At 50.4% G+C, this 20967-nt stretch overlaps 2 protein-coding genes across 4 annotated transcripts; both read right to left on the bottom strand.

The window, feature by feature from the left end:
* Window positions 1-605: 605 nt before the first annotated feature.
* GAL3ST2 (galactose-3-O-sulfotransferase 2) lies at window positions 606-9504 on the bottom strand. 2 transcript variants are annotated; one of them, XM_039391153.1, is made up of 4 exons: window positions 5766-9504; window positions 2620-2706; window positions 1893-2208; window positions 606-1807 (listed from the first exon to the last, which is right to left on the bottom strand). In XM_039391153.1, the coding sequence occupies exons 1-4, from the start codon at window positions 5927-5929 to the stop codon at window positions 947-949; spliced, it is 1428 nt and encodes a 475-aa protein (XP_039247087.1). In that variant the 5' UTR covers window positions 5930-9504; the 3' UTR covers window positions 606-946. The 2 variants fall into 2 exon arrangements, with proteins under 2 accessions (XP_039247087.1, XP_027580711.1); XM_027724910.2 differs by having other exon boundaries at window positions 6247-9504.
* A 2739-nt stretch (window positions 9505-12243) lies between these two features.
* Window positions 12244-20961, bottom strand: D2HGDH (D-2-hydroxyglutarate dehydrogenase). 2 transcript variants are annotated; one of them, XM_027724906.2, is made up of 9 exons: window positions 20454-20961; window positions 18638-18695; window positions 17533-17672; window positions 16898-17091; window positions 15587-15755; window positions 14867-15010; window positions 14272-14414; window positions 13961-14126; window positions 12244-12735 (listed from the first exon to the last, which is right to left on the bottom strand). In XM_027724906.2, the coding sequence occupies exons 1-9, from the start codon at window positions 20704-20706 to the stop codon at window positions 12461-12463; spliced, it is 1542 nt and encodes a 513-aa protein (XP_027580707.1). In that variant the 5' UTR covers window positions 20707-20961; the 3' UTR covers window positions 12244-12460. The 2 variants fall into 2 exon arrangements, with proteins under 2 accessions (XP_027580707.1, XP_039247086.1); XM_039391152.1 differs by lacking the exon at window positions 18638-18695 and having other exon boundaries at window positions 20454-20537.
* Between the last annotated feature and the right edge of the window lie 6 nt (window positions 20962-20967).

Genomic DNA, 20967 nt, shown 5'->3' with positions numbered 1-20967 from the left:
TCCCAACACACCCCTCGGTGCCAACAGTGCCAATAAACTTAGAAGCTGAGCTGGTGTCTCCTTCTTGCACCAGCAGGGGTGGCAGTGGGGACCTGGATGGCACCAGCGTGCCCAAAGCAGTGCCTCACTCCATCCCCTCCTAATCTGTGCCAGAGAGTTCAGCCAACGCAGCAAGGGGAGACCCAACAAACCCTATGCTGATAAAGGCCTTCAGGGATGCTGATCCCAAAGGACCTTCCCTGCCCACAGACTCTCACACAAGAGAGAGGGGCAAAGCCACAAAATGTCCTCCCAGAGGAGTACCAGGGTGTCCCACGTGGGGCAGAGGCTGCCACACCTCGTGACACAGGTGAAAGGAACATCTCACATGCCACGGAGAAAGGCAGCCAGTCAGCACGCCTGGCTTTGGGACAGATGCTTGGGACTCCCATCCCAAAGGCAGCCCCTGCAGTGCATGGTGGTTACTCCTCGTTGAGCGTGGATGCTGCTGGATGGGACATCCAACATGTCTCCCTCTCCTTTGAGAGCTGCATCCCCTTGTTGCGCTCTCCTTGTCTCCCTCCCTCTCCCCTAAACCCAAAAAATCAGGACTTGCTCCAGTGAGCTGTGACCAGACTGGATGTAGTGATGGATATCAAATGAAATTAAAGCAGGCAAATGATCACACCTGTAATTAATGATTAAGAAGCTGGAATGTCTATGTCAGCTGCAGCCTGCCCAGCACTCCCCAGCTGGGAGCAGGCAGGAAGGATCACACAGGATCTGACCAACACAGAGCCTTTGGCTCAAGGTCCCCAAAAAGGGACCAACCACCAACTCGGTGACCCTGAACAAAGCCCCCACTGCCTCCCCTCATGCACAAGAGTCCTGTCTTGTGTCAGTCAGTCACATGCCAGACATGGGGTGATGCGAAGCAGTGGGAAGCCACAGTGGGTTGTCATGTGTCCTAGTTGGTATTTGGGAGCTGCATCCTCTCCTGGGGACTGGTCCACGGCAATGGCAACCCCAGCTCCTTCCCCTTCTTGTGTGGGTGTTGGACAGTGTAAAGGTAGGTCGTGTACTGGAGCTCTGGAATGACCAGTTTCTGGCAGGTTCTCAGAGTCCTGTTGTCCAAGTTCTGTCTGAGGTTGTACCCCAGGATATTTGCAGCCCCTGACTGGTAAGGCTGGAAAGCTTTGTTCCGGATGTGATCCTTCCCCACTGGCTCCTGCTCCAAGAGACAGGTCTCCATGAGCTCCTTCTGTCTGGTTCGCAGGTGATCCACCTCCTTCTCCAGCACCTCCAGCCCTATGGTCTCCTCAATTCTCCTCCAGAAGCTCTGGTTGAAGTGCAGGTAGAGCTTCCAGTCCAGCGAGCACCACGCTTTTACCCGCTCCTCACTTTCCGGAGTCAAAGTCTGGACAGTGTCCTGACTTCTGGAATTGAGCTTGAAGTAAATCACATCATCCAGATCCCAGCACAAAGTGTGCTTCAAGAGGATCATGGACTCATCGAAGTAGTCTGCTATAAGGATGAGGTGGAAGTTCTGCTCGATCTCCTCGAGGATGCCCTGGGTGTACTCTGTGTCGTCCTCCGCGTTGTTGTCGTAGCCAAAGTCAAACCACATAATATTCCTGGCGTGGATGTTCTCCCTGTAATCTGCTGGGTGGTAATACCTCGTGGGTGATGCCAGGAACTCGTTCACGTCCTTGGAGCTCCTGAAGGCGGGGACATTGTTCTTGAAGTAGATGTAGGAAGACTCCATCAGAGGAATGGGGTTCCTCAGGATGGAGAAGTAGAAGGTGTTGGGTGCCATCACCTTTTGCACCTATTTGTGGGAGGAAGAAGAGGTTATTCCAGAGGCACTGCTGTCCCAGCCAGGTTTCTCCGCAGGTGCTGTGGCTCTTTCTTACCTCCGAGGGGTTAAACCGCAGGTGGTTGCACATGATGTTGTAGTTTTGGCCTATGACTTCAAAATCCTCCACAAAGTGGGCCCTGAAAATCCTCGGGTAGCCGAGGTGGAAGAGCTGGCCAGCGGGGAGGGCGACGGTGAGGTTGTACCTCTCTGCAAACCTGAACATGATGTTGAGCACGGTGCTGCTGGCTGTCTTGTGGGTCTTGAGGAACATGACGTTTGTCTTGGCATGGCACGGCGTGGGAGAGGTCAGCAGTGGCTGTTTGAGATTCTGCAGGAAGGCGACAGTTTGGTCCTCGTGGCTGTCGAAGATTCTGCAGGAAGGTGACAGATGGGGCAAGCGGCCTCTCCGGTGCTGCACCCCATCCCTGAGACCCTGCACAGCCAAACCCAGGGGCTCCTCTGACACCACACCTCCAGCTGGTGCAAGGCTGCACCCAAACCAGCCCCGTCCCTCCAGCGCAGATGTCAAGAGTTTTCTCTCTCTCCCGTTTCTCCCTTACCCAAAGGCTTCAGCTCAATCCCTTTTTCGTTCCCTACCCTGCTGATTTTGCCCTGAAGACCTGCATTTTGGCTAATTTGATTCCTTACCCACCCAAACATGGACCTAGCACTTATTTTGGGGACACTGTCCTTCCAGCCTAAGCCTCATGAGAGCTGAATCAGGTGTCACAGTTAGGTGGTGGCTGCCTGGGCACACAAAGCCTTGCCTCTGCTTCACTTACCCATAATCCTTATCCTTCCTATGGAAGAATCCTGACAGGAAGATGAGTCCCAGCAAAAGGCTGAAAATGATGAGACATCTGGTATGCCTGGAAAAAGAAGAAGAGTTTCAGTGGATTTTTATCCGATAGTCCTTCCCTGAACCACCAAACTTTGCGTCTTGCCCTTGGGAATTTTAATCCCTGGGAGCACAGTTTTAGGTCTCAGTGGTGGCAGCCGCCTTTGGCACCCCCAGCTGTGTCAGCAGCTCTGGTGTTAGAGACAAGACAGTGAGAAATTGCATTTTCACTATTATTCTCCTAATTTTGGCCTTTGGCAAGACACAGTGTGCTTCACGAAGAGCCTAAGCTTTTCCAACAGCCTTCCACTCTGCTATGCTGCCTTTTGTTTTGCTTTTGTTTTGCTTTTCTGGGGCTTTATTAGAGCTTATTCACTATTCAAACTCCCAGATTATTCACTAGAAAACGAGCCCTTTGTAGGGCTATAAAGACTTTCCTGGTGAGAAACCTGAGCAGCTCCTGTAATTGCATCACTCCAGAAGATGGGGAACACAAAGAAACACTAAATGGAGGGGGTTTTTTTCAATATAACAGAGATTTTTCAAGTCAGAAAATCAATTAATAACCAAACAAGGTTTGGTTTGTAATGATTAATTACACCCCACTTTGAAATGGAAGGGCTGGGTAACAACGAGGGGGAGAATGTTTTCCAGCACTAATTAGGCAACCACCATGTATCAAAGTGTCCTTGCCTGTGGCAGGGGCTTGGAATGAGTCCAGGGGGTCTTTAAGGTCCCTTCCAATCAAAACCATCCTGTGATACCACGATCATCACCAGTGTCCTGCTGGGACACAGAGAGGATCTTTTGAAGGTGTGATGCCCACCAAAAAGGGATTTTTCATCACTAAGCTTGATCTGACTTCTCTGATGTTTTAACTCATTGTGAATTCCATGTTTTCAGCCACCATTCCCAAAATGCACTAGATATGGTTTTAAGTTGTTTTGGGAAGATATAATCCCAATTTACAGCATGGTATGGTCGCACTCATGGTTCCCACTTTCCCAAGGGAGCAAGCAAGGCTCCAAACCTTTCTCCAAGAGCCCTTCCCAAAGCCAGAGAACACCCTCAGCCACAGCTGGTACCAACCTCTGACGGGAATTTACAGCACAGCTTCTGCAGGAATAGTTTCAAGACATTGCTGCAGGCAAGATTTCATCAGGATTTCCTCAGTTTTGGTCCCAGGTTTGTTGGGGGGCAGGAGTGGGACAATCCCCTATCCCTGGAGATGGGATGGGAGAAGGAAGGCAGAGGGGCCCACAGGCAGCAAGCAGGCTCACATCAGCCACATGCAGCCCCTGCCAATCTTCTTGGTCTTTCATTTAAACTGAAAGATGTTGCTGGTGCAATAGTTTTCCACCACCCTGCCTGCCTGGAGGTCCTTCCTGAGCTGGTCTGGCAATGTCCTCCTTTTGCAATGTCCTCCTTTTCTTATGTGCAATTAGTGCCATAATGGTCCATTTATTTGTTTGGGTGGTGTCCCCAGAATGGCAACTCTGACTGATGTCTTATGGGGCAAACAAATCGCACACACCCCAAATCATCCTGAAGGCAGGTCAGGCTCACGACATGCTCTAGAAGGACTAGCAGCCCCTCCTGCTGCAAGAAGACAGGCTCTGTAGACCGCTGTATCCAATCACCTTAAGGAATCTCATGATATTTTAATAATTATTTACTTAAATAAAGGATTACAAAGTGCCTTCCTGCCTTCAAATCTCCAGACATGTCCAGCACGGTGAGTTTATCTCCAACCTAACTGAATGCTCCCAGCAGACCTGTTTTGTCAGCCCAAAACCAAACAACAGCTGGATTCTGCATCTGGAGACACAGTGGGGATAAAGGTCCAAATTATCTAGGCCAAAACCACGGCGGTTTTAAGGAGCAAGAGTGACTGATTTCTGTGGCACGTGGTCCATGGAGGTGCCAGGATGCACAGAAATAACAGGCTTCTTGTCCCAGGGATGACAAATGATGCATTCTCATGGCACAGTGCTTGTTCCTCTGCCTGGGATGGAGGGATGGATGAATGGATGGAAAGATATCTGCCTTCCAGCTCAGGGAATGAGCAGGGAGTGGGGACATGGAGGGGACTCTGCTGCCCTCAGCCCAGCAAAGGCATGCAATGGAGGTGTCCAGGGGAAGGGCCAAGGGCAGGGATCGAGGTGATCCCCAGGGAGGAGTGTGGGAAAACAGAGACGGGGGGATGAGAGGAGGGGCTGCAGGTATGTGGGGTGCTGGTCAGTGCACTCGTGCAGCCAGGTCCTGACCACCACAGGGGGTCCTGTCCCCATCACCCCCTGGGCTTGGCCACCCACAGCTGCACTCACAGGGGCTGCCACTGGCTGCAGCATGACAGTCCCACACACCGAGTGGGAATAAACCTCTCACGGACCAAACTGATGGGACCTTTCCCTCCTCTTATGACAAATCTCCAACATTCCTGCAGACCTTGTTCTTGTAAACAAGTGAGCTCTTGAAATGATTCAGGGTTTTTACTGATAGAAACTGTGTAGGACCTTTACCCAGAGCATACACATCCTGTTTTAAACACAGTGCCACTGCTCTGCCAGGAAACAGCACAGGACCAGTGTGGGATTTGCTACCAGACCTTGCTTCCAGTGACAGGTGAGTAAGACATGACAACTCCTTGAAAGTCTGCAGAGAACAACGATTACATTTCAAGCTCCATATACTTCAGATACACCTCATGGAAGTTATGAGAATATCAAGATTTTGGACAACGCTCTCAGGCACATGATGTGATTTTTTTGGGTTATCCTCTGCAGGGCCAGTAGGTGGACTCGATGATCCCTGTGGGTTCCTTCCAGCTCAGGATATTCTATGATTCTGTGTCCTGCAAACCTGCACTGGGGTTTCACCCCCTGTTAGGCTCCCACCACCCTGGCACACCTCTGTGAGAGCCTTAAAGACTGTTCCCTCAGTGTCATACACCCCACCCTTTGTCACAACACTGCAAGTCTCTGACCTGAACAGAATCACGGAATCATTTAGGCTGGAAAAGACCTCCAAGATCTGGCAAAGCAAAGCTCAAGAGAGAAAGCCCCAACTCGAACACCGCGCTGAAGTTACCTAAGCGTCCGTGACAGGCAACCAGCCTGGGAGCCCTGGGAGGAAGCACCTGGGAGCTGACTGTCAAAATACACAATTCTTCTAAGAAGCCAAAAGACTTGCGGAGCACTCGGCAGGGCTGGCGCCGGTGGCTCCACTTGCCTTTCCAACCTGTGCTGTGCCATCTCCCAGCTGCGAAGAAAACATGGAAAACTGCCTCTCTTGGAGGTGCCGCTACGGATGCTTTAAGGCTTGGGGCAACCTCCTTGTTGCTTTGGCTTAAGCAGAAAATAACAGACCTCTGCGTCAACTTCACAAGGTTCTTTCAAATTAAAAGACCTGGAACACCGGAAAGAAATATTCGTGGCAAAATTAATCCCTTACACTGGAGCAGACTGGAACTAAGTCTATAGGTTATTAACAACTTCCAGGGATTACCTGAAGCAGAACTTCCCGCAGTTTTAATTCGGCACCCCGAGCACTCGGCTCCCTCTGCCCTTACCTTGGAGTGCACCCAGGGCTTTTCATGCTCCTTCGAGCTGGGAAATGTCTCATTTGCAAATCGAGTCCAGCACCTTTTTCATCTCCTCTGCCTCTTAGTGCCCACGTATCTATTTCTAGCATCCCCTCCTGGCTATAAATGGGTAGGTGAGGACACAGGGAGTGGCTAGGTGTTTCACAGAGTGGGTGGGAGTTAATTAATAAGCCATGGAAAGCGCTGGTGTGGCAGGACATCAACAGAGGTATAATAAGCTGCCCCAGGACACAGCATTTGCAACAGCTTTGCAGGGAAGGAAAGGTTTGGCAGGGACCCCTTAGTGGGGACCCCCCTCTCTCCTGGCTGCAGGTGTGGGGGGCTCACAGCAGGATCCAGGCAGGGTGCTGGTGGTGTGGGGCTGCTGGAGGGCACTGGTCCCTTTGTGACCCTGAATGTCACAGCACCTGCTGTGCCTTTCCTCTGCTTCTTGCACAGTGGGTTGGGACTGTAATTCCCTGCCAGACACATTCGGTAAAAGGAAATTAGGGACATCAGCAAAACAGGAATGGTTGCTCACTTACTGAAAATTCCTCTTAAAACATTCAGACTTCCCACTTTTTGGTAAAAATGGAATTATTGTAGCTGGAGGTTAATGGTTTAGAGACTTGGCTGTATCCAGGCCTTGGTGGGGGGAGAGTTCTTGCCCATAATTGAGCCTTATTTTATGGTTTGTTTGCAAAATTACTTCTTGGTGATAACTACCATTACAACCTGCATTATGCAGGAATTTAAAATTCCACCGAGGCTGCTGTACACCAGCACTAGACAAAGTGGGTTTGACAGTTGCAAATTGCCCTGGTGAGAGCAGGATTTGTCCTGCAGCTCTGGAAGTGGGGTCATCTCCCTCTTCCCTACGCAGAGATGAAGCCAATGCTCTCCTCATTTGGGCAAGAGTGTAGCCACATCTCCCAGCCTGGATCAGGGGGGATTAAGTTGTTGCTTTTTGTCTTTTATGGCCATGCCATGTTCCATGCATCTCCTGGTGCTCCCCTTTCCCTCCCCACCCACAGTGTCACCTTTCTAAACCTCGTATGCTGTGTCCCAACCTGCCCCACCAACAGCCAAGTCCTCAGAACTCCTTCACCTATGGTGCTCTGTCTTCAGAGTGCCCAAAAACGCAGCATTTCCTTTTAAATCACAGCTTCCCCAGGCCAGCCCCAACCCCAGTGCTTACCAAGATCAGAGATTAGCAAGGTGTAGGGTTGCTTTCCCTGAGTTTCTTGCTAGAACACGAGTCAATGTGCTCTTTTACAGAGAACTTCTAGGGTCACTCTTGGCACAGCACCCGTTGCTGCTGGCAAAGGGGGCACATTTCATGGACCTCTTTCTCCTGTTACGTTACACACGTCAGCTGTGCCGCTTCTCGCTCAGGAGCTGGTACAGCCCATGGATCACAAAAGCCCATTTTTTGCACTTTTACAATTGGTTCGTTGCTCTCTCCTGGGCTGTTGCACACGAATCATTAGGTTTGGTTATGCCAAAAAAACCCAAAACAATGCCAGGCAGGAATATTTGATTTCATGTGGGAGTGGGCTGCTCGGAGGCCAGGGCAGTGAAGGTCAGCCAGCTGATGCAGGATTAGTGAGCTGGGGCACTGGATTCACAGCTCCAGACTGGCTCTGCTCCATGTTGGGGGGCAGTCCCTGGGGGGGCTCAGCCCCGTGCAGCTGCTCGCTCTTACCCCCACAGTGGGATGGGGACAATCAGAGGGGTGAATGTGCAAAAATTCATGGGTTGTGATAAAGGGAAGCAAAGCTTCCTATTCCGGGAGAGCTGGGCTCCATCACGTGTAAAGGTGACTTGGGAATGCCCTCCTTCCTCCCTCTTCCCCAGCTTTTATTGCTGAGCATGGGTCCTACACGTGGGATATCCCGGTGGTCAGGCGGGGTCAGCCGTGGCCCCTCCCAGCTCCTTGCACACCCCAGCCCCTCACAGGGGGGCAGGGTGAGGAGCAGAAAAAACCTTCACACTGTGCAAGCACCACTCAGCAACAGGTACAACATCCCAGTGCTTCCATCACTGCTCTAAACAGAGCCCCAGACCAGCTACTGTGAAGAAAATATCCCAGCCAAAAACCAGTCCAGAGAGAGAGGCAAAAGCAGTACAGAGAGCCAAGTGCTTCCTCACTGTGCCAGAAGACCACTGCTCCAAAGTGTGGAGAGTCCACATCATCCTAACACTCCAGTCTGTCCCAGAAAAATACAGAATTTTGGACAAGAAGCCCCTGCCACAATGAGTCTTTGTAAAAATACACACACATGTACCCACCCTGTCTCTCCCCCCCGTACAACAGTGCACCACTATTTGAAAGCATCACTGAGAACATGGAACAGGAGAGTAATGCTGGTGTTTAAGGTCTAGGAAAGCTCCTGTAAAATTACCCTACAATAACTCCTCCCTTCTATTCCCTCAGGGAACTGCTCTATGGTTTAGTGAAACAGTAAAACTTACATGGAGCTTTAGGATCTTCATGTGTAAGGAAGATGGTTAAGTGGAGCTGTGCCAGAACTTCCCTGGCCACAGCACTGGGTTGTGTGTCAGCCTTGACTCCCTCCCGAGCACTCTCTCCATGTGTAGCTGAAAAGCAGGAGTATGGAAAGTTCTGCTTCCCAAAAAGAGCCTTTCACGTGGAAAGCCTGTATTTTAAACAGTGATGGTCAGTAGTTCGGGGGAAAAAAGAGAAAGAATGGTGTAGGAAAAAGGCAGAGAATATAAACAGTCTGATTTGGAAAGAATGAGCTGCATCAGCTTATCCTAGCAGAAAGCAAATCCTGCATATTTTTCCCTCAAAAACATCGCAGACTTTTCATATTTTTGCATCACCCCACATGCAAGCAGCACAGGCTGTGTTCCATGGGCTGTCTCCTCCTTCACAGAACCACAGGATTCTAGAATCATTTAGGCTGGAAAAGACCTCCAAGATCATCGAATCCAACCTGTGCCTGATGCCCACCTTGTCAACCAGACCTGAGCACTGAGTGCTCATTCCTTGTCATTCCTTGGACACCTCCAGGCATGGGGACTCCACCACCTCCCTGGGCAACCCCTTCTGATGTCTAACTCTTTTTGTGGAGAAATTCTTCCTTTTTGCTAATGATGGCATTTTTCACTCTGCTTCGCCCAAGAAGAGGTCGATCAGCTCCTCTCTAACTCATCCTGAGGAATGGAGAGGTGGAGAGTGTCCCATAGCAGAGAAAAAGAGTTGAAGGGACAAGATGGGAGGGCAGGACACGGAGGTATTCCTGTCAAAAGCATCCATGTGGCCAAGCTGAGAGAGGTGTGATCTTAGAATTGTATCGGGAAGGGTGTTTGCAACACGGTGCTGAGCATAAGCCAGCATCCTTAATGCAATCCAACAGCTCCCAGCATTGTAGAGACTGTGTTCTGGGCTAAAACAGAAGAAAACTGACTCCCCAGGATGATTCCTCTCCCAAGGAAAAGGCTCTGGATGGAACTTTTATGTCACTGCTCTGCAAAGGAGCCAAAATCACTGAAAAGCAGCTAGCAGAGAATACAGCTACTGTGTCCTACCCTCATGGCATCCAGCAAGGCTTCCCAAACCAGTACATGGGAGTAAAAACCACCAATGAGCACCCTTTGAGCACAGCCAGCTTCTGACCTGTCCCACAGCCCAGGCAGCTGCTCTGTGCCTTGTCAGCTTGTCCAGGAGAATCACAGAGTCATAGGATGGTTTGAGTTGGAAGCTCGCCTCGTTCTGACCCCCTGCCATGGGCAAGGGAACACCTTCCATTGGACCAGGCCGCTCAAACCCCTGCCCACCCTGGACAAGACTATGGGAAAGAGCATCAAAGGCTTTGCTGACACCCACGTGTAGGGCTTTCCCCATGTGTAGGGGCAGCTAGACAGACACCACTGTCCACCTGGACAATAAAAGAAGAAGAAGAAAATACTAAAGCAAAAGTATTCTGGTCCTAAGCTAGCCAGAGCTAAGATTAGTGTGTGTGAAAAGAATCACAAGGTCAAGCTGGAAGGCCCCTTGAGGCATAATTGTTCTTTGTGAATGAAAGCAGTCACGTGGGCATGTGTGGGGATAAGAAACATCTGGCTTGCCTTGATGTCCTCTATATACATGGGGTAAAAAAATGTATATATGGGGTAATAAAGTTATGAGGTAGAGCTGCCTGGACAACATCTGTCTCTGCTTGGATTCATTAGATGCACCCATGTTGACAGAAAGTGTCATTTTGTTGTAGAAGGTGGTCAGGTTATTTACCTTTGGCAAATCCCTAGGCTCTTCCCAATCATCACCTTCGTTTGGACACAACAGAGCCTGGGTTAAGAGTGACAGGTGTTGGTAAGTGCGGATATGACAAGCAAGCACCAAGCAGACCAGATGACTCACTGCCATCTGCAGCGGAAGGGTGACAATGTGGTTTTGTACAACAAACCATAAATTACCATCTCTTCTGTTATTTCAAAACAGACTGTAGCAAACAAAACCAAAACTCCAAACCAACAAAACCCACCACGTTAGAATAGAACAGTCCAGCTGGAAGGGACCTACGACAATCATCTGATCCACTGCCTGACCAGTTCAGGGCTATCCTAAAGTTACAGCATTGTCCAGATGCCTCTGGAACACTGACAGTCTGGGGGCATCAACCACCTCTCCAGGAATCTTGTTGCAGTATTTGATTATTTGCTCTGTAATGTCCAGTCTGAACCTCCCCTGGCACAGCTTTGAGCCGTTCCCATCAGATCAGCACCTCCCTCTCCACGTCCCCTCCTCAGGAGGCTGCAGAGAGTGATGAGGTCGCCCCTCAGCCTCCTTCTCTCCAAACCAGACAAACCCAGAGCCCTCAGCCTCCTCCCAGGACACGTCTTCCAGCCCTGGCACCAGCATGGTTGTCCTTCTCTGGACACATTCAAGTACCTTCACATCATCTTTGATGATGGGGCCCACCCTGGCACACAGGGCTCCAGGTGAGGCCACACTAGTGCTGAGCACAGTGGGACCATCCCTTCTCCTGCCCTGCTGGCTGTGCCATGTGAGATGCCCCCAGGATGCCTTTTGCCCTCCTGGCTACCACTGGTTCCTACTGAGCTGCTGCCAACCAAGATCCCCACATCCTTTCTGCAGGGCTGCTTCCCAGCTGTTCCTTTCCCAGTTTATACTTGTGCTCAGCGTCACTTGGTCTTGGGCACAAAATTTGGCACTTGGACTTGTTAAATTTCATGCCACTGACAACTATCCGATGGTCCATCTATCCAGATCCCTCTGCAAGGCCTGTTGTTCCTCCAGAAACTGCAGAACTCCCATCTTGGAATCCCAGGATACTTTGGATTGGAAGGAACTTAAAGCTTATCTTGTTCCATCACCCTGCCATGGGCAGGGACACCTTCCATTAGACCAGGCTGCTCCAAGCCCCATCCTTTTGGATTATCCCTCTGGGTGATTATAATGTCACTGTTGTTATCTCTATCCAGCCTGGTTGGGAAGGTTAATTTTACATCTCTCTGTGAGAGCAAATCATGACTTGCTGTCAAGGACAGATTGGAAGTCAAGGAAGCAGGAAATACTGGCACGCCTACAGCCTGCCCCAGCCAGACAGATGTCCTGGGGTCCCCTCCCTCAGCCTGGCTGCTGGCATTTCCCCTCCAGTTGATAAACCCCAGAAGCTGGGTCTCCAGGCACCCTCACTTCTCTGACCAGTCTTTCCACGACTGCAAACCTGTATGTGGGACAACACTGATGCCTATTTGGGACAGCCTGGAGTTGGCATCACTAAAGAGGCCATAACCTGATGCTGTTGTGGGCTTTGGGATAAGTGTATTACATAAAACAAGCTAGGAAGAGCAACATCTTCACTTGGAAGATTTGCATCCACAGGTTCTGCTGTGTCTCTGATGCTTCACTTGCACACCCCAAGTGAGAAAATGCCTCCTCTGGTTGGTGTCACAGAAAAATCAGAGCGAATGCAGAGAGCTGGGATACCCAGACACAGTACCTGCATGTTTGGTTTCAGTGTTCAGATCAAACAGGAAGCACGGTGGTGTGTTCTTCAGCAAGAGCAGGCACCCCTGAAAAGAGCAACCATGATCCTTTACTTGTTCCACCCCAATAAAGAAATCAAACACGGAGCACTCCACGTGCCTACTGATGCACCAGTGTGTTTATGGCTGAAGTGCAGGTACTGGGCCACCCTCCGCTGGCCCCTCAGCGCGTGCTGCTCTCGGGAGCCGAGGGCAGCGTCTTGTAGGGGTTGAGGATCCCTTTGGGGTCCAGCATGGCTTTGAAGCGCTGCATGAGCGCCACTGCCTCGCTGGGTTTGCTGTACTGAATGAACTGCTTCTTCTTGAAGCCCAGCCCGTGCTCCGCGCTGATGCTCCCACTGCACCTCGCAGTCCACTCGTACACGAAGGGCTCGATGGCATCCAGCAGGGAATGGCTGTAGGACTCCGCCGTGATGTTCAAGTGCAAGTTCCCGTCTCCTGGAAGAGAACGTCGCAGAGGTGGGTCTGGAAGAAAAACTTGGTGGCCCTGCAATGGATACTCATTCCTGGCTCCTCCACATACTCAAACAATGGGGCCTCTGTTAGTCTGCAAACTGTACAAAAAGGACAAGCTCACTGTCCCACAAAACGTCAGCCTCTCTGTGCACGAGTAATTCAAACTGGATCTTTGTTTTTCCGTGCTTCCAGTGCAATATTTGAGTTATGCTACTTTCAAACTCCGACTTTTGTGATTTTAAAATTCCCACTGTGCTGCATCAATTATTGTGCCACCACTGTGATGCCGTGTCAAAGACTTCCCCGAGAGCATTTCAAAATGATCACTAGATTTTAACATGGCCCTTCATCACTTTTTCTCTCCCTATTATGTTTGTGCAGTGCCCTAAATGCGCTTTGGCACTGTGTCAACAGAAACAAAGAAAGCAGAACAGTTTCTCCTTTTGCCACTGTTTGATGGTATTTGATTAAGCACAGAGCTGCTGGGTACTCTGAAGATAAAACACACAAAGATAAACAAAACTTACTCATCCTCCTCCCTCCAGATCCTCTTCCTGCAACCCAGCAAACCCTCACTGCACACAGCTTAATCCTCAATACCAAGCACTACCACAGGGAGCCTTTGTTATGCAACCTGTCTTTCAAATCATCCCTAATCAAGTGTGCTCAAGAGTGTTCCTTATTTTTTTGTACAACAGAACAGCTCTGCTCAGCGACCAATTTACCTGCTTGTAAAATCAGATTAGTTTCCCAGCATGATGACAAATGTATCAGCCTTTCTCTGCAGTATCTTTATACTCTCTGTTGGAAGGTTAATGGCTCACAAACAATTCATTTCCAGTAGGACTAATCACTTCAGACAAAAAAGAGTTTACCTGCCAAATATGTCTAAGCACATTAACCAAACTGATGGTCCAATTGAACAAGTTAAATATTTAAATAGAAAGTACAGAGAAAGAAGATATAAATGACCAGGTCCCTGGCTGGCAGGCCAGCAACCTGCCATTAATGTAAGGAATACAGTCTGAAAGCAATGAAATTCAAACACAAGGATCCTGATGCACCCTCCTCTTCTGACAGCCCTCAGTTTACGCCTCTCACTAATCTAGAACACTACTCTAAACCCAAACTTTAACACTAGGAAGCTGCACAGCTAAGCCCGGAGCACAGAAGGGCAATCACCTCCTTTCCCAGCATCCCCACGTACCCAAGTGGCCGTAGCCCACCACGCTTTTGGCACTCTGGCCCAGCCGAGCCCTCATGTCAGTCACGAGGTCATAGAGCTTTCCCACAGGCAGAGAGATGTCGTACTTGTACACGTAACCCTCGTGAGTGAGGGCCTCTGTGATCCTCTCCCGCAGGCTCCACAGCGCCTGAGCAACCAAAGATCACAGAGATACCAATAAACCAAGTGGCTCTTGGGTTCCCTGCTTATACCAAACATCAGTCTGAACATTTCCCCGTGAAAAATACAAATCCAGCCTGAAGAGATTTGTGGAAGAGGAAACACTGACTTGCCTTTATTTTCTTATCGTCCGTTGCCACAGTTCCATCGGTGACCAAACCAGAAGCCGTGGCCTGTTCTAGGAAATTGTTCAATTTTTCTTCATCGTGGGTTGAGTTGGAGCCCGAAGTTTCAATTAGAACATAAAAAGGGCTGCCTGAAAGTGAGGGAGACCAGAGTAAGCAGATGCTCCAGGATAAAACACAGGAATTTAGGGCAGGTTTTGGAGCTTCTCCCAAGCTTGGCACATGTTTTGTGCCCAGACTCCCTGGTGCCAGGCAGAAGAGGGGCTCAAGAGGCAATCTTTTATCTGTAGGGCACTTCACTGACATGCTCTATCCTTTGTTTAGCCAGCACTTTTCAGAAAACTCTAAGTTTTGTGGGAACAAGCAGAAGTAAAAAGCCTTATCTTTTTAAAGGTGTTTGGAATGGAATAAAGATAAAAGGTGTTTGGAATGGAATACTGGGTACAAAAATTATGAGAGATGCCAACACTCTCACTGGCTTTTCAAAAGCCACCGAGTCAACTTTTTAAGAAGTGTTTAAAACTAGGCCAAAAATCCCCAAGTAGTACAATGCCTCTTTCTACAGCATGAATGTCACCGGTACCTGTCACTGGGCTGGACAGCTTGAGATGTCTCTCAACCAATTCCATGCACTTCTCATCCATGAATTCATAAGCAGACAGGATCTCGCCCAGCATGGCTCTGCAGGTTGTGAATGTTTCCAGAACCTTAGCAAAACTCTGACAGCCTTCAGACAGAACACAGAGAGCAATCAGGAACAAAAACAGACCCCCCCAAAACTCTTTGGAGGTTTCTGACAAAAAAGGCTCAGAAGGTTCCCCACAAATAACTCTGTCCCTGCTGAGGGACACTCAGAAGGAGCTTTTAAGCAGCTGTACTTGGCCATGTAACTCTGCTGATCCAGACTCTGCAGACTTGACTTCCCAGCCTTGCCTTGTCACCACCTTGTCACCTGGTGGCCCTTGGATGGTGGCTGCCTCTCCCTCTGTCACAGACTTGCCCTGCTCACCTCTTTTGGATACTGTCAGACCAGGGCTTCATCTATGAGGGGACTGTCCTACCTGCATCTTCACCCTAATCTCCTGGCTCTACTTTCCTTACAGAGCAACCTGCCCTTGCAGTTATTTCAGCAGATATTTAATACCTGCACAGGTATTTCAGCACAGAGCCCCACAATATTTCCCAGGAACCAGCCAATGCTGGCAGTCCAGCTCAGCAGGCCGAGCAGTGCTTTCTCCTCTCCATCCCCGTTCCCTTCCCAGCCTCTGAATTCAGGTGTGAAATCATTAATATCAGCTCCTACCAAGGAATGCCACGTTTACAGCCTTAGGTTTCTGAGGACAGAGTATGGAGACAGCAGTGATAACTCCCAAGGTCCCCTCGGATCCGATGAAGAGCTGCTTCAGGTCATAGCCTGTGTTATCTTTGCGCAGAGAGGCCAGGCAGTCCACAGCTGAGCCATCAGCCAGCACCTGTGGGAACAAGGAGGCCCAGTCAGCGCTCCCAGGTAGGAATCTGATGTCATGAACTTGTCTGTGACCAAGGTGCCACTCACCTTGAGCAGGGGGACACCAGCTGCAGCCCATTCCCACACTGCTCCTCCACTCCCAGCTCTTCCTCCCCTCTATATCCTACCTGAGTAGGATAGAGTAGGTATTTCCCTCATACTTCTCTCCTTCCAGCAGTACAAGTAATAACAGAAGATACAGTTTGCTCTGCTTTTTTTACCAATGGTGGAGAAGACCAGCCATTCTCTGCAGCCCTAGCTCTGGGTATTCAACAGAAACAAGAAATACTACTTGAAACAGTGAACAGTTAAGCAGAATAAGGTAAAGTCACTTGAGCCTGAAATCAAGGTTGAGTATCAACCAAGGCACATTAGTAAGGGCTATTTTGACACTAGAGGGACTGACCTGAAAGACAAACACTCTCCCTTCTAAGCCTACACAGTAAAACCAAGCCACGCTTTTGTTCCCTGCCCAGTTTATTTCCCATTAGTGCTCTGCTCCCCAGCCCTGAAATCTTTTAGAACCCCTAATCCAGCCTTTACACACTGAGGAACAGGCCTGTAGGGCAGAAGCAGCTGAGGAACAGCAAAGGCTCTAGGACAAAGCCAGCAGCCAAATGAACCCAAAGCAGTTATTATGGCATGGGCTTTAAGCCTTAGATGACCTTTAAGGTCCCTTCCAACTCAAACCAACCTGTGATCCTGTGATTCTATTAAAAGCCAAGTGAGCAGCCACTAGAAAAGAGTGCTGCAGGATGGATTAAGCAGAGTGTTCCAGACACCTGGATTTAGCAGACTGCTCAGAGGAACCAACTTCATGCAGGTAACCTGGGATCCCCCAATAGAGATACCTTCTTTTCACTCCTCTGGAACAGCAAACCACCCAACAGCACCTCTGTCAGCAAGCACAGAGGTGGGAGCTGGAAGCTGCCGCAGCAGTAACAGATGCGTCACGTGCTGACCCTTCTCAAAAGAGCCCAACGAGGAAAAGTTAATAGCAGAAGCCTGGAGAGGAACTTTTCTGCATGCTTGGATAGCCAGAGGAGCAGGAAGCAGTGAGAAGCGGAGGATTAAACAGAGAAGGGAAGTGCCAGGTACTCGCCTTACCACTTCCAGGCCCAGCACCGTCCCTCGCAGGGAGCCGTATCTCAACAGCCGCAGGCCGCCGGCGTTGGTGGCCACGTTCCCCCCGATGTGGCAACTGCCTTTGGCTCCCAGGTCGAGCGGCATGATAAACCCCTGCTCCTCCAAGTACTCGCTGAGTCTCTCCAAGACACAGCCAGCTTGGCACACGAGGATTCCTGGAACAAAAACGCCCTGCTACAAGCTGATGGCTGAGAAGAAGGTGCCTCCCCAAGAGGCAGGAGCAGCAGGAGCAGATGCAACCACCTCCTCCTCCAGAACTTCCTGGGGTTCAGTTTAAATGCACAAGGAGTCTGTGCACGCTCCAGGGCATTGTCCTACCCCTCGGGGAGCTTTGCCATCACCTCATCATCTGGCCACCCACAACTCTGGACTGGTAAAACACAATCACATTAAGTGTATCTCTGCCTGTTCTCTCTCTCTGAACTGAAAGACTCACACCAGCCTGATCCCTAACTCCAAATCCAAACAAACCTCTGACACCCCTTATGATGATGCTGGGCTGAACCCTGCTGATCCTGCTGTTATCTGTTCCCAGGATAATGCCTGTTTTGAGGCCCGGGGCTCATTCCTGTGCCTCACATCTCTGTGATATTTACCTGACACCTTGTCAAAGCTGATGACCCGGTTCATGAGAGCAGTGGAGAGAATAATCTCATCAAAGACGGGAACGCTGCCCCCAACGAGGCCCGTGTTACCCCCCTGTGGGGTCACTGCCAGGTTCCTCTCATAGCAGTACCTGGAACAAGAAAGCTGCCTGAAATTTTATGCATTTTAAGGCCATAATCCAGTCTATCAGAGGAGTTTCACCTCCACATGAACGTCTGCTGTTATGACAGTGCTCAGTGGTCCTTAAAATTCAGCAGCATTTAGATTAAATTTAGATTAAAGATTAAGTTGGTACAAAGGGACACTTTCAGTGCCAAAGTGAGAAAGTGCAACTCCTGCCTGAACTCACCCCAGCACCGAGCAAAGGAATGAACGCCTGGGGTTAGCCCTGTGTGCACCTACACATCTGGCACACGACATCTGCCTGGAAATCCCTGCTCACTGTTCACACCTCAGCTATTTCTGCAGCAGTCTCAGTTAACAGCTTGGCTCCCTCTGTGGGCTCCGACAGACAGCCTCTGGCAGTTGTTTCAGACATGACTGCCCTCCTTCTCCTCCTCCCCCCAAGAAATGAATGCCCTGTAGGCAATAAAAGGTGAACCTGTGCCTCAGCTGCTCCACCTGCCACATCCCTGCCAAGCACACCCACCACATCCTCTCTGAGCTCCCAGCCCCACAGCACCAGAGTTCCTTCAGAAGTCCTGCTTGCCTTTCCTGTGCTCCACATGCCTGTTCTGACACAGTCAGGAGCAGGCTCCTGCAGCTTTAGCTCTTCAGCCAAACGGTGATCCAGTGAACCAGGGGACGTGGATGAAACAGATCCTCAAACTGCCCAGTTCTGATCTAACCTTCTTGACCTTTTCAAACAGACCCTCCTGAATCCTTCTACACGACTGCTCCTCTCTGAGTACCTGTACAACACCTAATTTTAACCATTTATCAGAGCAGAAAAGTCATGCAGAAAACAGCCTCAGCAACTTCAATACTTAAGGAACTGGTGTCTGAACACCTACAAGTTCCCTTTACCTGCCAGGTCCTCCCTGGCTAAGCCTGAGTCTCCTCAGCACCAAGCCCAGCAGAAGAGGTGCAAGTTACCTGAGAACCTGAGACACCTCTGCTGTTGTCTGCGGCTTCAACACCAGCTGGCTGCAGCCTGCAATGAAAGCAAGGGACTCTCAAGGCAAGCTGTGGCTCTGCAGGGATCAGAAAGAAACAGGTGGGAAAGCATGAGGTGGGAAATAACAGTGCTCCCTCCACTGCGAGGCATTTTAAGCACTTTTAAAACAAACACTTCAATAGCAGCCGTTCCCTCAAAGCCCTGTGAAAACTTTGCGTGGACAGGTAGACTTGGTTTCCAGTAGGGGCAATGGGAAAGGGTTTAAATTCTCATGAAATCTTTGACAGAAACAACAGAAAATTCACAGTGCTTTGTTTAGAGTCACAGAATCCCAGGATGCTTTGGGTAGGAAGGGACCTTAAATCTCATCCTGTTCCACCCCCTGCCATGGGCAGGGACACCTTCCACTGTCCCAGGTTGCTCCAAGCCCTGTCCAACCTGGCCTTGGACACTTCCAGGGATGGGGTAGCCACAGCTTCTCTGGGCAACCTGGTCCAGGACTTCTCCACCCTCACAGGGAAGAATTTCTTCCCAATATCCCATCTAACCCTGCCCTCTGGTTCTCTTGTCCTGTCACTCCAGGCCCATATAAAAAGTCCCTCTCCCTCCTTTTTGTAAGCCCCTTTCAGGTACTGGAAAGCTGCAATCAAGTCTCCCCAAAGCTTCCAGATTCTTCTCTGAGTCAAAACTGTTAATTGAATCAATTTGTTTCTGAAAAAATTAATTAGTAAGTTAGAGGGTTTATATTATTTTTCTTTTTAATGAAAGCCTGAAAGTTTACCAGATATCAGGTAATTCTTAAAGGAGTGTTTTTTATGAGAAAAACTCATTTTGGAGGGGTAGCACAGATCTCTAAAGGTAAAGGAGATTAGATCAGAACCTGCTCTCTGACCAGTGACAGGACTCAAGGGAACTGCTGGAGCTGTGTCAGGGGTGGTTTAGGTTGGGTATCAGGGAAAGGTTCTTCCCCCAGAGGGTGGTCAGGCACTGAACAGGCTCCCCAGGGCAGTGGTCATGGCCCCAAGGCTCCCAGAGCTCAATGAGTGTTTGGACAACGCTCTGAGGGACAGGGTGGGGTTGTTGGGGTGTCTGTGCAGGGCCAGAGGTTGGACTGGATGATTCTTGGGGGTCCCTCCCAGCTCAGAAGGTATTATATCCCTTACCCTTTATCAATCCCTATAAATTCCTTTAGCATGTTTAGTCTTCTTTTCAAGGTAAAATTGTAGAAAAACACCCCTGTTTAAGAACATCTCACTCTAGGCCTGGACCAGCAGATATCGTGCAGACACGGCGACCTCCAAGCCCAGAACTTTGGAGGAACTCCAAGGACTGTACTTGCTTTGAAGAAGATGAAGATGAAGAAGAAGGGGTCCCAAACGCCCCCAGGCCCAATTCCCGAAGGGGCGTGTCAGGGGGCAGAACCAGGGGTGGACAGATCTGGGATTGCATGGACCTTATTATAAAATCATAGAACCACTGTCTGGGGTGGCACGTGTGGTGTTTATTCCTCTAGGTCTACGGCTCTCTTTATCTTATACACTACATTGGCCTGCAGTCTTTATCTCCACGGTCTTTTTAGCCGACGCAGTGACACTGTGACTAACAGGACTCTGCAGGCTGTGCCAGCGGTGCTCCCAGCACGGGGAATCGCTGTCCGGTGGGAAGGACATTCCGCGGTCCGCACAGACGCGATGGCCATAAATAAATAAAAGCGAGATTTCCTTTTGCCAAACTTTTCGTACAGAAGCGGGGCGGGATGGGGGAGAGGAGGCTTTACCAACCGGCTTCCCTTACCTCGCACCGACTTCAGCCAGTCCACGTTAAAGGGCTTCACCTCCTCCTCGCCGGTGACCACCCTGCCGGGCATCACCCTCTCGAAGAAGGCCACATCGCTGTCACCCAGCCGGGCGAAGGGCAGCCTCCGCACCGCGTAGCGCTCGCTCGTCGCCACCACCTCAGCCGAACCCCTGCCCGGCGGGTCCCCCCGGGGCCGCAAGACCCTCCCGCGGCAGCCCCTCAGCAAAGCCCACAGGGCCGGCGAAGCCATGCCCCCTCGTCCTGGAAACCCGCGGCTTTGTCACCTCGTCCCCTTCCTCCGCCCTCCTCCCGCCTTCGCCGTGAGGGGACGCGGCGGTGTGGGGAGGGCGCAGCGCTGGTTTAGAGCCTCAGCGAGTCTCTTCCGCTGCGACAGCGCAGCGCCACGCACCCCTTGGGGTTAAATTAATCCGGACCGGGCGGGGAAGCCTGGGATTATCCCGATAAACCGGGAGAAGACAAGGATTTTCCGTGGCTTGGAAGCGCGGTGCGC

The sequence above is a fragment of the Pipra filicauda genome, unplaced genomic scaffold (assembly GCF_003945595.2).
Source record: "Pipra filicauda isolate LSUMZ 115617 unplaced genomic scaffold, ASM394559v2 scaffold90_size2875636_pilon, whole genome shotgun sequence".
In the NCBI taxonomy this organism is placed as follows: Eukaryota; Metazoa; Chordata; class Aves; order Passeriformes; family Pipridae; genus Pipra; species Pipra filicauda.
This window is presented reverse-complemented; position numbering and strand designations above follow the sequence as displayed.